The sequence below is a fragment of the Pristiophorus japonicus genome, chromosome 1 (genome assembly GCF_044704955.1).
Source record: "Pristiophorus japonicus isolate sPriJap1 chromosome 1, sPriJap1.hap1, whole genome shotgun sequence".
Lineage (NCBI taxonomy): Eukaryota > Metazoa > Chordata > Chondrichthyes > Pristiophoridae > Pristiophorus > Pristiophorus japonicus.
In genome coordinates, this window is record NC_091977.1 from 65,346,730 (window position 1) to 65,358,922 (window position 12,193).

General features: G+C 49.3%; 1 protein-coding gene across 1 annotated transcript in view; it reads right to left on the bottom strand.

The window, feature by feature from the left end:
- The window catches only part of polr1e (RNA polymerase I subunit E), a 47,456-nt gene extending 45,740 nt beyond the window's left edge, over positions 1–1,716 (bottom strand). Inside the window, exon 1 of the mRNA XM_070900860.1 lies at positions 1,601–1,716. Coding sequence (XP_070756961.1) covers positions 1,601–1,670 — 70 coding nt within the window. The 5' untranslated portion in view covers positions 1,671–1,716. The remainder of the gene's footprint in view (positions 1–1,600) is intronic.
- Between the last annotated feature and the right edge of the window lie 10,477 nt (positions 1,717–12,193).

A 12,193-nucleotide genomic window follows, 5' to 3' on the forward strand; every position in this document is an offset into this window, starting at 1 on the left:
CCCACAGGATAATTTTGTGCAGCAATCATAGAAGAGCCTGGTAGAGGGTTCTGGGTAACTTTTTGACAAACAATGCAATATGTTTTTTAAACTGAAGGCCAATATATACATTTTTTAAATTTGATCTTGGGTTGTGGACGATGCCAGCAACGCAATGTTGTTTGTCCAGAGGCCATTAAAGGACAGCCATGTGCTTGGGGCTGCAGTCCTGTGTAGGTCAGACCAGGTAGCGGTGGCAGGTTCCCTTCCCTGAAGGACATGCATGAACCAATTGGGTTTTTAAGATAATCTGTGGGCTAACACCAGATAATGGTTATTTTGTGTAGCCCACAGATTACTAGATGTATTGAATTTAATTGCACAATTTGGCCTGGTGGGATTTGGACTCATTGCTTGTGGGTTATTAGTCCAGTATCAGAACCACTAAACTACCATAACCTAAACACACCTGTTAATTCAAAGCTTTTTTTTTAAAATGAAAAAAAAAATCAATTATCCATTGAGTAATTTAAATAAAGGTGCATTAGGAGCCTAATTTTGCACATTTTAACTCAAAGTAATAGTAATTGAATTAACCTACTTCAATTTAAAAAGTAAATTGTGGATTTGCATACCAATACTAAACATTAATTGAGTTTAGCTGGTAAATGATGCTCTACAGTTTATTCTACCTCACCTCACTCGCTATTTTTCTAAAATCTGCCCAAATCCAATCTGATGTTCTAGTTTTTCAACTGTATTATTCCTTTTCTAGGTGGATCTTAAACCATATCATATTGTGGTCACTGCTGCCAATGTGTTCACCATCGAGCCACATCATGCAGTGCCCACTGGTTATGCAAGGCTTCCGTTGGTGGGTCACCGCGTGATCATGCTCCCTGACCTGTGTGAGAGCACCACCGCAGGTCAGGACTATAAATACAGCTGGAGCGCCAGGCCCTGGAACATTGTGGGCCACCCCGACCCGTGTGAGAACACCACCGCAGGTCGGGACTATAAATACAGCTGGAGCGCCGGGCCCTGGAACATTGTGGGCGAAAGTGCGCCGAACGAGGGTACGGGGCCCAGAAGAGCCGAGGGCCATGGGGTAGCACGGGCCAGCCCACACTGCGATATGTGTGCGTACTAGGACCGTACATTCTCCAGTCGTCCTGGATAAAGGCCGAGCAAAGTCGAGCCCATGTGTTGGCTGGTGTGTGACGGTCACCACACTTTGAAAAAATCCACGCACAGGCATCTTCCACCCCCTCAACTGGAGTTCAGGACTGGAACATCGGGTCCTTCATTGAAATATCTGTGAACTCATGTGGAAGTAAGTCATCCTCGTTCGAGGGACCGCCTATGATGATGCTCACCTGCATTCAGCTAATCTACCTGATCAACTCATAACCACAACCAGCAACGTCGCCGCCTAACACATACTCCATCCCTCTTTGGCCTTTCTGTGTCTCTCCCCACCTCCCTCTCGGTCTCGCCCCCTCCATGTCTGTCTCTCAGTGTATCTCTCTCCCAAATACCGATCAGTCCCAGGCAATTCCCCGCTGCCTGTCTAATTGATTACTAATATCCCGCCCAAATATCAGGTGCACGCAGCCGCTACCGAGTGTGGCCGGTTGTTCGGGGCCCAGCTCCGCAGTCTCTCTGTATTTCCACACACCAGCCGCAGCCATCACCGCAAACTGCCACCGGCACCGGCCGCACGGCGGCAACACGCTGCTAGATACAGGTCGCCAGCAACAGCGCCACCTACAGCCTGAGCCCACACAGCACCAGCAACAGCGCCACCTACAGCCCGAGCCCACACAGCGCCAGCAACAGCGCAAGCCCCCACAGCGCCACCTACAGCCTGAGCCCACACAGCGCCAGCAACAGCGCCACCTACAGCCCGAGCCTACACAGCGCCAGCAACAGCGCCACCTACAGCCCAAGCCCCCACAGCGCCAGCAACAGCGCCATCTACAGCCCAAGCCCCCATAGTGCCTGCAACAGCGCCACCTACAGCCCGAGCCCACACAGCGCCACCTACAGCCCGAGCCCACACAGCGCCTGCAACAGCGCCACCTACAGCCCAAGCCCCCACAGCGCCAGCAACAGCACCACCTACAGCCCAAGCCCCCACAGCGCCACCTACAGCCCGAGCCTACACAGCGCCAGCAACAGCACCACCTACAGCCCAAGCCCCCACAGCGCCACCTACAGCCCAAGCCCACACAGCGCCAGCAACAGCGCCACCTACAGCCCGAGCCCACACAGTGCCACCTACTGCCCGAGCCCACACACTGCCAGCAACAGCGCCACCTACAGCCCGAGCCCACACAGTGCCAGCAACAGCGCCACCTACAGCCCGAGCCCACAGAGCGCCACCTACAACCCAAGCCCACACAGCGCCAGCAACAGCGCCACCTACAGCCCGAGCCCACACAGTGCCACCTACTGCCCAAGCCCCCACAGTGCCTGCAACAGCGCCACCTACAGCCCAAGCCCCCACAGCGCCACCTACAGCCCAAGCCCACACAGCGCCAGCAACAACGCCACCTACAGCCCGAGCCCACACAGCGCCACCTACAGCCCAAGCCCACACAGCGCCACCTACAGCCCGAGCCTACACAGCGCCAGCAACAGCACCACCTACAGCCCAAGCCCCCACAGCGCCACCTACAGCCCAAGCCCACACAGCGCCAGCAACAGCGCCACCTACAGCCCGAGCCCACACAGCGCCACCTACAGCCCAAGCCCACACAGCGCCTGCAACAGCCCTATCTACAGCCCGAGCATACACAGCGCCAGGAACACCGCCACCTACAGCCCGAGCCCACACTGCACCACCTACAGCCCGAGCCCGCCCAGCGCCAGCAACAGCGCCACCTACAGGGTATGCATCCCAGAGTATTAAAAGAGATGCCGGAAGTTATAGCAGATGCATTCGTTATAATCTACCAAAATTCTCTGGACTCTGGGGAGGTACCAGCGGATTGGAAAGCAGCTAATGTAACGTCTCTGTTTAAAAAAGGGGGCAGACAAAAGGCAGGTAACTAGGCCGGTTAGTTTAACATCCGTAGTGGGGAAAATGCTTGAAGCTATCATTAAGAAATAGCGGGACATCTAGATAGGAATAGTGCAATCAAGCAGATGCAACATGGATTCATGAAAGGGAAATCATGTGTAACTAATTTACTGGAATTCTTTGAGGATATAACGAGCATGGTGGAGAGAGGTGTACCGATGGATGTGGTGTATTTAGATTTCCAAAAGGCATTCGATAAGGTGCCACACAAAAGGTTACTGCAGAAGATAAAGGTACGCGGAGTCAGAGGAAATGTATTAGCATGGATAGAGAATTGGCTGGCTGGCAGAAAGCAGAGAGTTGGGATAAATGGGTCCTTTTCGGATTGGAAATCGGTAGTTAGTGATGTGCCACAGGGATCGGTGCTGGGACCACAACTATTTACAATATACATAGATGACCTGGAAGAGGGGACAGAGTGTAGTGTAACAAAATTTGCAGATGACACAAAGATTAGTGGGAAAGCGGGTTGTGTAGAGGACACAGAGAGGCTGCAGAGAGATTTAGATAGGTTAAGCGAATGGGCTACGGTTTGGCAGATGGAATACAATGTCGGAAATGTGAGGTCATCCACCTTGGAAAAAAAAACAGTAAAAGGGAATATTATTTGAATGGGGAGAAATTACAACATGCTGCGGTGCAGAGGGACCTGGGGGTCCTTGTGCATGAATCCCAAAAAGTTAGTTTGCAGGTGCAGCAGGTAATCAGGAAGGCGAATGGAATGTTGGCCTTCATTGCGAGAGGGATGGAATACAAAAGCAGGGAGGTCCTGCTGCAACTGTACAGGGTATTGGTGAGGCCGCACCTGGAGTACTGCGTGCAGTTTTGGTCACCTTACTTAAGGAAGGATATACTAGCTTTGGAGGGGGTACAGAGACGATTCACTAGGCTGATTCCGGAGATGAGGGGGTTACCTTATGATGATAGATTGAGTAGACTGGGTCTTTACTCGTTGGAGTTCAGAAGGATGAGGGGTGATCTTATAGAAACATTTAAAATAATGAAAGGGATAGACAAGATAGAGGCAGAGAGGTTGTTTCCACTGGTCGGGGAGACTAGAACTAGGGGGCACAGCCTCAAAATACGGTGGAGCCAATTTAAAACTGAGTTGAGAAGGAATTTCTTCTCCCACAGGGTTGTGAATCTGTGGAATTCTCTGCCCAAGGAAGCAGTTGAGGCTAGCTCATTGAATATATTCAAATCACAGATAGATAGATTTTTAACCAATAAGGGAATTAAGGGTTATGGGGAGCGGGCGGGTAAGTGGAGCTGAGTCCACGGCCAGATCAGCCATGATCTTGTTGAATGGCGCAGCAAGCTCGAGGGGCTAGATGGCCTATTCCTGTTCCTAATTCTTATGTTCTTATGTTCTTATTAATGTTGGGGAAGTCCAGAACCAGGGATCACAGTCTAAGGATAAGGGGTAAGCCATTTAGGATCGAGATGAGGAGAGACTTCTTCACCCAGAGAGTGGTGAACCTGTGGAATTCTCTGCCACAGAAAGTTGTTGAGGCCAATTCACTAAATATATTCAAAAAGGAGTTAGATGTAATCCTTTCTACTAGGGGGATCAAGGGGTATGGCGAGAAAGCAGGAATGGGGTACTAAAGTTGCATGTTCAGCCATGAACTCATTGAATGGCGGTGCAGGCTCGAAGGGCCGAATGGCCTACTCCTGCACCTATTTTCGATGTTTCTATGTTTCTACAGCCCGAGCCCACATAGCGCCACCTACAGCCCTAGCCCACACAGCGCCAGCAACAGCACCACCTACAGCACGAGCCCACACAGCGCCAGCAACAGCACCACCTACAGCCCGAGCCCACACAGCGCCACCTACAGCCTGAGCCCACACACCACCAGCAACAGCCCAAGCCCACACAGTGTCAGCAACACCGCCACCTACAGCCCGAGCCCACACAGCGCCACCTACAGCCCGAGCCCACACAGCACCAGCAACAGCGCCACCTACAGCCCGAGCCCACACAGTGCCACCTACAGCCCGAGCCCACACAGCGCCACCTACAGCCCGAGCCCACAGAGCGCCAGCAACAGCGCCACTGTGGAAGAAAATGATCTAAGCCCTATTTTTAAGGAAAGGGTTAAGTTCACGTCTTGCTGAGTTAATTAAATTAGTGGAGCTAGAAAAGAAAACACCCGAACCTCTCAGATCTTGGAACAAAGGATCTTGTAAATACATGACTGTCTAGTGTTTGCATGAGTTTTCAGATACCCTGCTTATTAGAATGCGGACAGGGAGAAACTGTGCAAGGACAAAATAAAAGTCTGCCTCCTGAAATGACCATTGTATTTACAGGATGTATGATTAATGCTCATATGAGGTGTTTTAGATAAAGTTCTTGCTTTGATTGAATTTACAAGAATATATGATTAATGTACTTGTGTGGTGTGTTTTAGATAAAATTCCTGTTTCAACTGTATAAAGATAGAGGGGGTTTTCTTGTAAAATTCAGAGTTTTGCCTCAGTGCGGACTGAGGGGACTCTCCGAGATATCTTGTTAGGAAATAAAATTCTCTCGAAGCACGGCTCTGAAAGTCTCCGCCTGAGTTAATTTAAGCTAAAATTTCCTCGACAGCCACCTACAGCCCGAGCCCACACAACACCAGCAACAACGCCACCTACAGCCCGAGCCCACACAGTGCCACCTACAGCCCGAGCCCACACAGCGCCACCTACAGCCCGAGCCCAAAGAGCGTCAGCAACAGCGCCACCTACAGCCCGAGCCCATACAGCGCCACCTACAGCCCGGGCCCACACAGCGCCAACAACACTGCCACCTACAGGCTCACAGCGCCTTGGAACACCGCCATCTCGAGACCAAAGCCGCACGTCACTTACAGCACAGCACCATCTACAAAGAGTGCCCAAGACCAGCAACTGAGACACACTCGACACAATTGCAGTACTCGTGCCACCCGCAGACACAGTCAGCACAGTGTCAGGCCACTGGCATACTCAGCACAGCACAGCACAATATACTCCCCTCTCCTCGCTGATTCTTTTGCCAATTACCTTAAATCTGTGTCCTTTTGTTATCTGGTTTATGCTTTTTTAAACAAACTTATCAACCTGTCCTGTCACCATCAAAGATTTGTGTATGTGAACCCCACAGTCTCTGTTCTCACACCCCCTTTAAAATTGGACCATTTCGCTTATATCGCCTCCTCATTCTTCCTTTAAAAATGCACCACTTCACACTTTTCTATATTACATTTCATCTCCCTTGTGTCTGCCCATTTCACCAATCCTCCTGAAGTCTGCTACTCTCCTTCTTACTGTTTACTACATTCCCAAGTTGTGTGTCGTCATCAAACTTTCAAATTATTCTCTTTTTATCCAAGTCCAGGTCATTAATATAGACTAAAAAGAGCAGTAGTCATAAGAACATAAGAAATGGAAACAGGAGTAGGCCATACGACCCCTCGAGCCTGCTCCGTTCCGCCATTCAATAAGATCATGGCTGATCTGATCATGGACTCAGCTCCACTTCCCCGCCCGCTCCCCATAACCCCTTATCCCTTATCATTTAAGAAACTGTCTAGTTCTGTCTTAAATTTATTCAATGACCCAGCTTCCACAGCTCTCTGAGGCAGCAAATTCCACAGATTTACAACCCTCTGAGAGAAGAAATTTCTCCTCATCTTAGTTTTAAATGGGCGGCCCTTTTTCTAAGATCATGCCCTCTAGTTCTAGTTTCCCCTATCAGTGGAAACATCCTCTCTGCATCCACCTTGTCAAGCCCCCTCATAATCTTATACGTTTCGATAAGATGACCTCTCATTCTTCTGAATTCCAATGAGTAGAGGATCAACCTACTCAACCTTTCCTCATAAGTCAACCCCCTCATCCCCGGAATCAACCTAGTGAATCTTCTCTGAACTGCCTCCACAGCAAGTATATACTTTTGTAAATATGGAACCCAAAACTGCACGCAGTATTCCAGGTGTGGCCTCGCCAATACCTTATATAGCTGTAGCAAGACTTCCCTGCTTTTATACTCCATCCCCTTTGCAATAAAGGCCAAGATCCCATTGGCCTTCCTGATCATTTGCTGTACCTGCATACTATCCTTTTGTGTTTCATGCACAAGTAACCCCCAGGTCCCGCTGTACTGTGGCACTTTGCAATCTTTCTCCATTTAAATAATAACTTGCTCTTTGATTTTCTTCTGCCAAAGTGCATGACCTCACACTTTCCGACATTATACTCCATCTGCCGAATTTTTGCCCACTCACTGTTGCAGATTTTTTGTGTCCTCATACCAACCCCTGGGGACACCAGTGTATACTTCCCTGCAGTGTGAAAACCAACCTGCTATGTAAAACAATTGCTTTCTGTCTGTTAGCCAATTTCATATCCATGAAGCCACTGGCCCTTTTATCCCACTATGTTCAATTTTTATAACAAGCCTATTATGCGGCACTTTATCAAATGTCTTTGAAAGTTCATATACACTACATACAAACAATGACGGACTGGGAAAGACCCTCTGGTCCATCCAGCCTGTCCCACACAATTGTGTAACCTTGTGTATCACAATATATACACTCTCCACCCCACCCGAAACCATATAACTCCTGGGAGAGGTGATAAACCAGATGAAACCCAGGCCAACTTGGCAAAAAACATCTGGGAAATTCGAATCCGATCCCCTTAGGTGAACGGAACTAGTCCAGGAGACCACTCTGGTCTTCCCTTTTGAAAGTTACTATTACATTTGAAACGAGTAGAGTGCTACAGGGGCAAGGTGGGAAGAGGTCATTAAAGTGGGAGGAGGTTCGTGTGGAGTATAAACACTGACATGGACCAGTTGGACTGAATGGCCTTTTTTTCCGATCACTTTCTGAGGATGGACAATCCTGGCAGTATTGCAGCGAGATTCCTGCTGCAACACACTGAAGAGGTGGGGAACTTTTAAAGGGAGTGAAAGAGCATTAAGCATTTTGAGGCCTAATGGGAAGGAGGCCACTGCCTCAGGGACTACAACCATCCCCCTTGTGACAGTGCCTGGGGATGGAGGGATCAGCAAGGGAAGGCAGGGAAATGGGGCAGTTTGCTGAGCCCCACCTTCCTGGCACAATTTAATGGTAGCCTACAGGGAAGCAGCAGCCAACTGCGGGGCAGAGGGCGATAGAGGGCAGGATGGATATGTGACAGTAATCCTGACTGTTTGGTTACAGGGAGGATCATTATTTTCATTCCTTCTGTTCCATTGAGGCATATAAGGCAGCAACCAGTCAACGCAATCCAATTCTGTCTTAGGTTATTTCCTCTAGCTCACGTAGTTGCATGTGTAATCCAGTTGCATCTGTTGTTGTATTGCACAGAGTTCCTCTTGGTCCACTTCCAGCTCTCTTCCCTTGTAAGTTTCATTTCCATGATTGCTTAGCGACCCTCGTGTCACGCTTTCTTAGAATTTGACCAATGTAGGTCCATCAGAGAAAATGTTTCCACTGATGAGGGAGACTAGAACTAGAGGGCATGATCTTAGAATAAGGGGCCCGCCCATTTAAAACAGAGATGAGGAGAAATTTCTTCTCTCAGAGGGTTGTAAATCTGTGGAATGTGTTGCCTCAGAGAGCTGTGGAAGCTGGGACATTGAATAAATTTAAGACAGAAATATACAGTTTCTTAAACGATAAGAAGATATGGGGTTATGGGGAGCGGGCAGGGAAGTGGAGCTGAGTCCATGATCAGATCAGCCATGATCTTATTGAATGGCGGAACACGCTCGAGGGGCCATATAGCCAACTCCTGTTCCTATTTCTTATGTTCTTATGTTCTCTTCTGGACTAATATAGTCAATGATGGCATCTGTGCTCTCTGAGGTATACTTTCATTTGTCACTTTGATAAACCATCTGATGTTAAAGAATTGTGCCAGGAATCAACACTGGAAGCTGTTGAGCTTCTTGTCAATGGCTCTCTTGGGAGGCTACATTCCTGATCCACATAGGAGGACAGCCACAATGCTGCTTTTAAAAACTCTCAACTTTGTTTTTTCTCTGATCACATTTTATTTCTAGATTGAGTGAAGCATTTGCAAAGTTCCATCAGCTTTTCCAATGTGAGCAACTTCTGAGGTGCAGTCTCCATCGTCTTGCAACTCACTAAGTAGGTGACACGATATTATGTCTTTAGTGTACTTGTGAATGACTTCATGAGGCAATGTGTTGTACTCAAACTGTAGTGACCTTGGTCCTTTACTCGTAACTCCAGAGTGAGACAGCCGCATGGTGGCTCCCCTTTTATACAGCCCCTGCCATCAGGGCAGGAAACCTCGGTCTCCACCAGTTGCACCCTCTAGTGGTTCCAGCATAGTATATACACAGTGTAAACCTTATTGATAGTACATTAGGTAAACAAGTCTCCATCTTATGCAACAATACAATGACTACACAGAGAGTATATCTATAGTCTGCAATGGCTCCCAAGTCCTTTGTGCCAATTACCTTTGCACTATGTGCTCTGGCTTAGCTCTCCCCAGACTTAAGTGCCAATAGCCCTTGCATTCTGGCTGTGCTTTGGCTTGGCTCTCTCCCTGTTAACCCCCCAAGTCCTTTAGCCACAACGTTGGGTAGTGGTTACCAGTTTGGATGGTTCGATGATGCAGTGGAGGTTCCAGTGGGTTCTGGGTGTGATCCATGTGTGTGTCCATGGCTATCCATTTCCCGTCCCCCCCACCCACCCCACACCACCATAGCGAGGTCACGCAGCTGGCCCATTACATTAATATACAGGATCAGAAACAGTGCAAGTACAAAGAAAGGAAGAAAAAGCATTTTTTTTACAGTTTGTATCATGACACCTTGATTCAGTGACTTATATTTGTTACGTTTTATGGTCGTGCGCCAGGATTGGGTAGATTGCATTTATGGTTTAGTTATGGTCAGTACTGAGGTAGCAGTACAGGTATGTGAGGACGCTGGTTCCAGAGCAACCGGACGGGGTCCTAGTCGTCTGATGGTGGCGCTGCGCCCCCTGCTAGCGGGGTGGGCTTGGTTCGCTCACCTTGCCAGGACTCAGAGCCTTTGCCGTTGCCTAGTGGTGAGCCACAGATGTGTGTGGCCTCCCTGTCCTCCTTTGGGGGCTAAAGAATCTTCTGCCTGCTCTCTAACAGTGTTGGGAACCTGGTTGCTCCAGGTCCCGTTTGGGGAACTCGTTGGTTCTGACCTTTCGCTCCCGGACATGGCCAAGGTAATGACTGGGTCTGGGGGCTGCACCGTCTCCACCCGGGTGGTGGGCAACGGTGGCCGACTGCGTGTATTGGCACCGTTTTCATTTCCAGGTCTGTGGCGAATAGTGCCATCGGGTGCCTGCAGCGTGGGATAGACCTGGGGCAGGGTATCAGGATGAGCGCCTTTACCCTCCCGAATTCACTTGCTTGCTACTTTTAGGGACACTCTATTCCTGACATCTCGCAACATTTTGTTCTTTACATTCTTAATCGGTTCGTTGCATTGATTGCCATGCATACAATATCTCTTCAGTTGGTTGCAGGTCTCCTTTAAGAGAACCCTGCCATGCCACCCTGCACCTCGCTGGAGCAGGGACACCATATTGCCTCTGTCCTCGAGGTTGACTGCCTTGATCCTTCTCTCCCACGATTCTGCCACAAAAGCTGGAAGAATGCCTGTGAATTCAATCTTCCTCCCCAGGAGTCCTGCCACTGGAACCGGGAAGGTACTTTTAGGTTGTTCCGGTCGGATCATTACCACGCAATCATGATGGACAGTCTGTGCCTCAGGTGCTGCGCTGGTCTGTTCTCTGGTGCCTGGCCCAAGTGAAGATGAGGCTTTGTTCTGCCTCTAAGCACAGGGGACATCAATTGCTGGAGTGAAGAGGTCTTCCCATTTCCACTGGATCTTTCCCATCCACCTTCTTCCGAGTAGCGTTGGACCAACACCTGCAACAATCCACAGAGGTATCTTGTGCACCACGCCATAATGGATTACACTTACATCCGCGCTACCAAGGACTGGGATCAGCTCCTTGGTGTAGGTGCGCAACTTTTCCTGTACGGGAACCAGCTGGGGTCGTTTTTCGTTCCATAGCTTCTCAAAGGCATCCTGGCTCATCACTGACTGGCTCGCTCCCGTGTCCACTTCCATGAAGACTGGAACGCCATTTATTTCGACTTCCATCTTCACTGGAGGACAATCGGTGGTGCAGGTATACAATCCATACACTTCTTTTTGGGGCTGAGCTGCCTCTCTGGCCAAATCATCATATTCCCTGCTGGATTCAAAGTCATCTACCGACTCCTTTGCTTGGCGGTGAGTCGTATTTCTTTTACACATATGCTGGAGGTGGCCCATCGTGTTACAAGCTTTGCATACGTACTCAGCAAACCGACACTGGTGAGCCCTATGGTTTCCTCCGCAACGCCAGCATGGTGCTACTCGATTAGCATCCCTCGGCAGACTCTGAGTTCTGGAACCCTGAGGTCTGTGCTCTCTGCCCTGGGCAGAGCCATATTCTACAGTCTTGCCTGTGAAAGGCACCATTCTGTGTACAGTACTTGCCGGGTTTGAGTCCACAGGATGAATAATTTGCTTGGTGCTACAGGTCGAGGTCATGAATGCCTGACTGATGCTGATGGCTTTCTGCAGGTTGACTGTGGTGTCGGCAGATAATAGCTTGTGAAGGAGGCCCTCATGGTCAATTCCCATAATGAAGATATCTCGCAATGCTTTGTTGAGGTGCGTGCTGAAATCACACGGTGCCGCAAGTCTCCTGAGGTCAGCAGCATATTTTGCAATCTCCTGGCCATCAGGTCTGCGGTGAGTGTAGAATCTGTGCCTGGCCGTGAGGATGCTCTGTTTTGGTTTTAATTAGTCGCGAATTAGTTCAGTCAGCTCATCGTATGTCTTATCCTTGGCCTTCATGGGTGCCAGCAAGTCCCTGATGAGGCGGTAGACCTCGGGCCCACAACTGGTCAGCAGTATAGCCTTGCGCTTCTCCGCCAATGCATCCGTCTCCCTGCCAGGTTGTTTGCCACGAAATATAGCTCGAGCCTTTCCGTGAATGCATCCCAATCATCACCTTCTGCGAAGTCTTTCAGTGTGCCAAAGGTAGCCATAATCGCGTGAAAGTCCATATTCTTGTC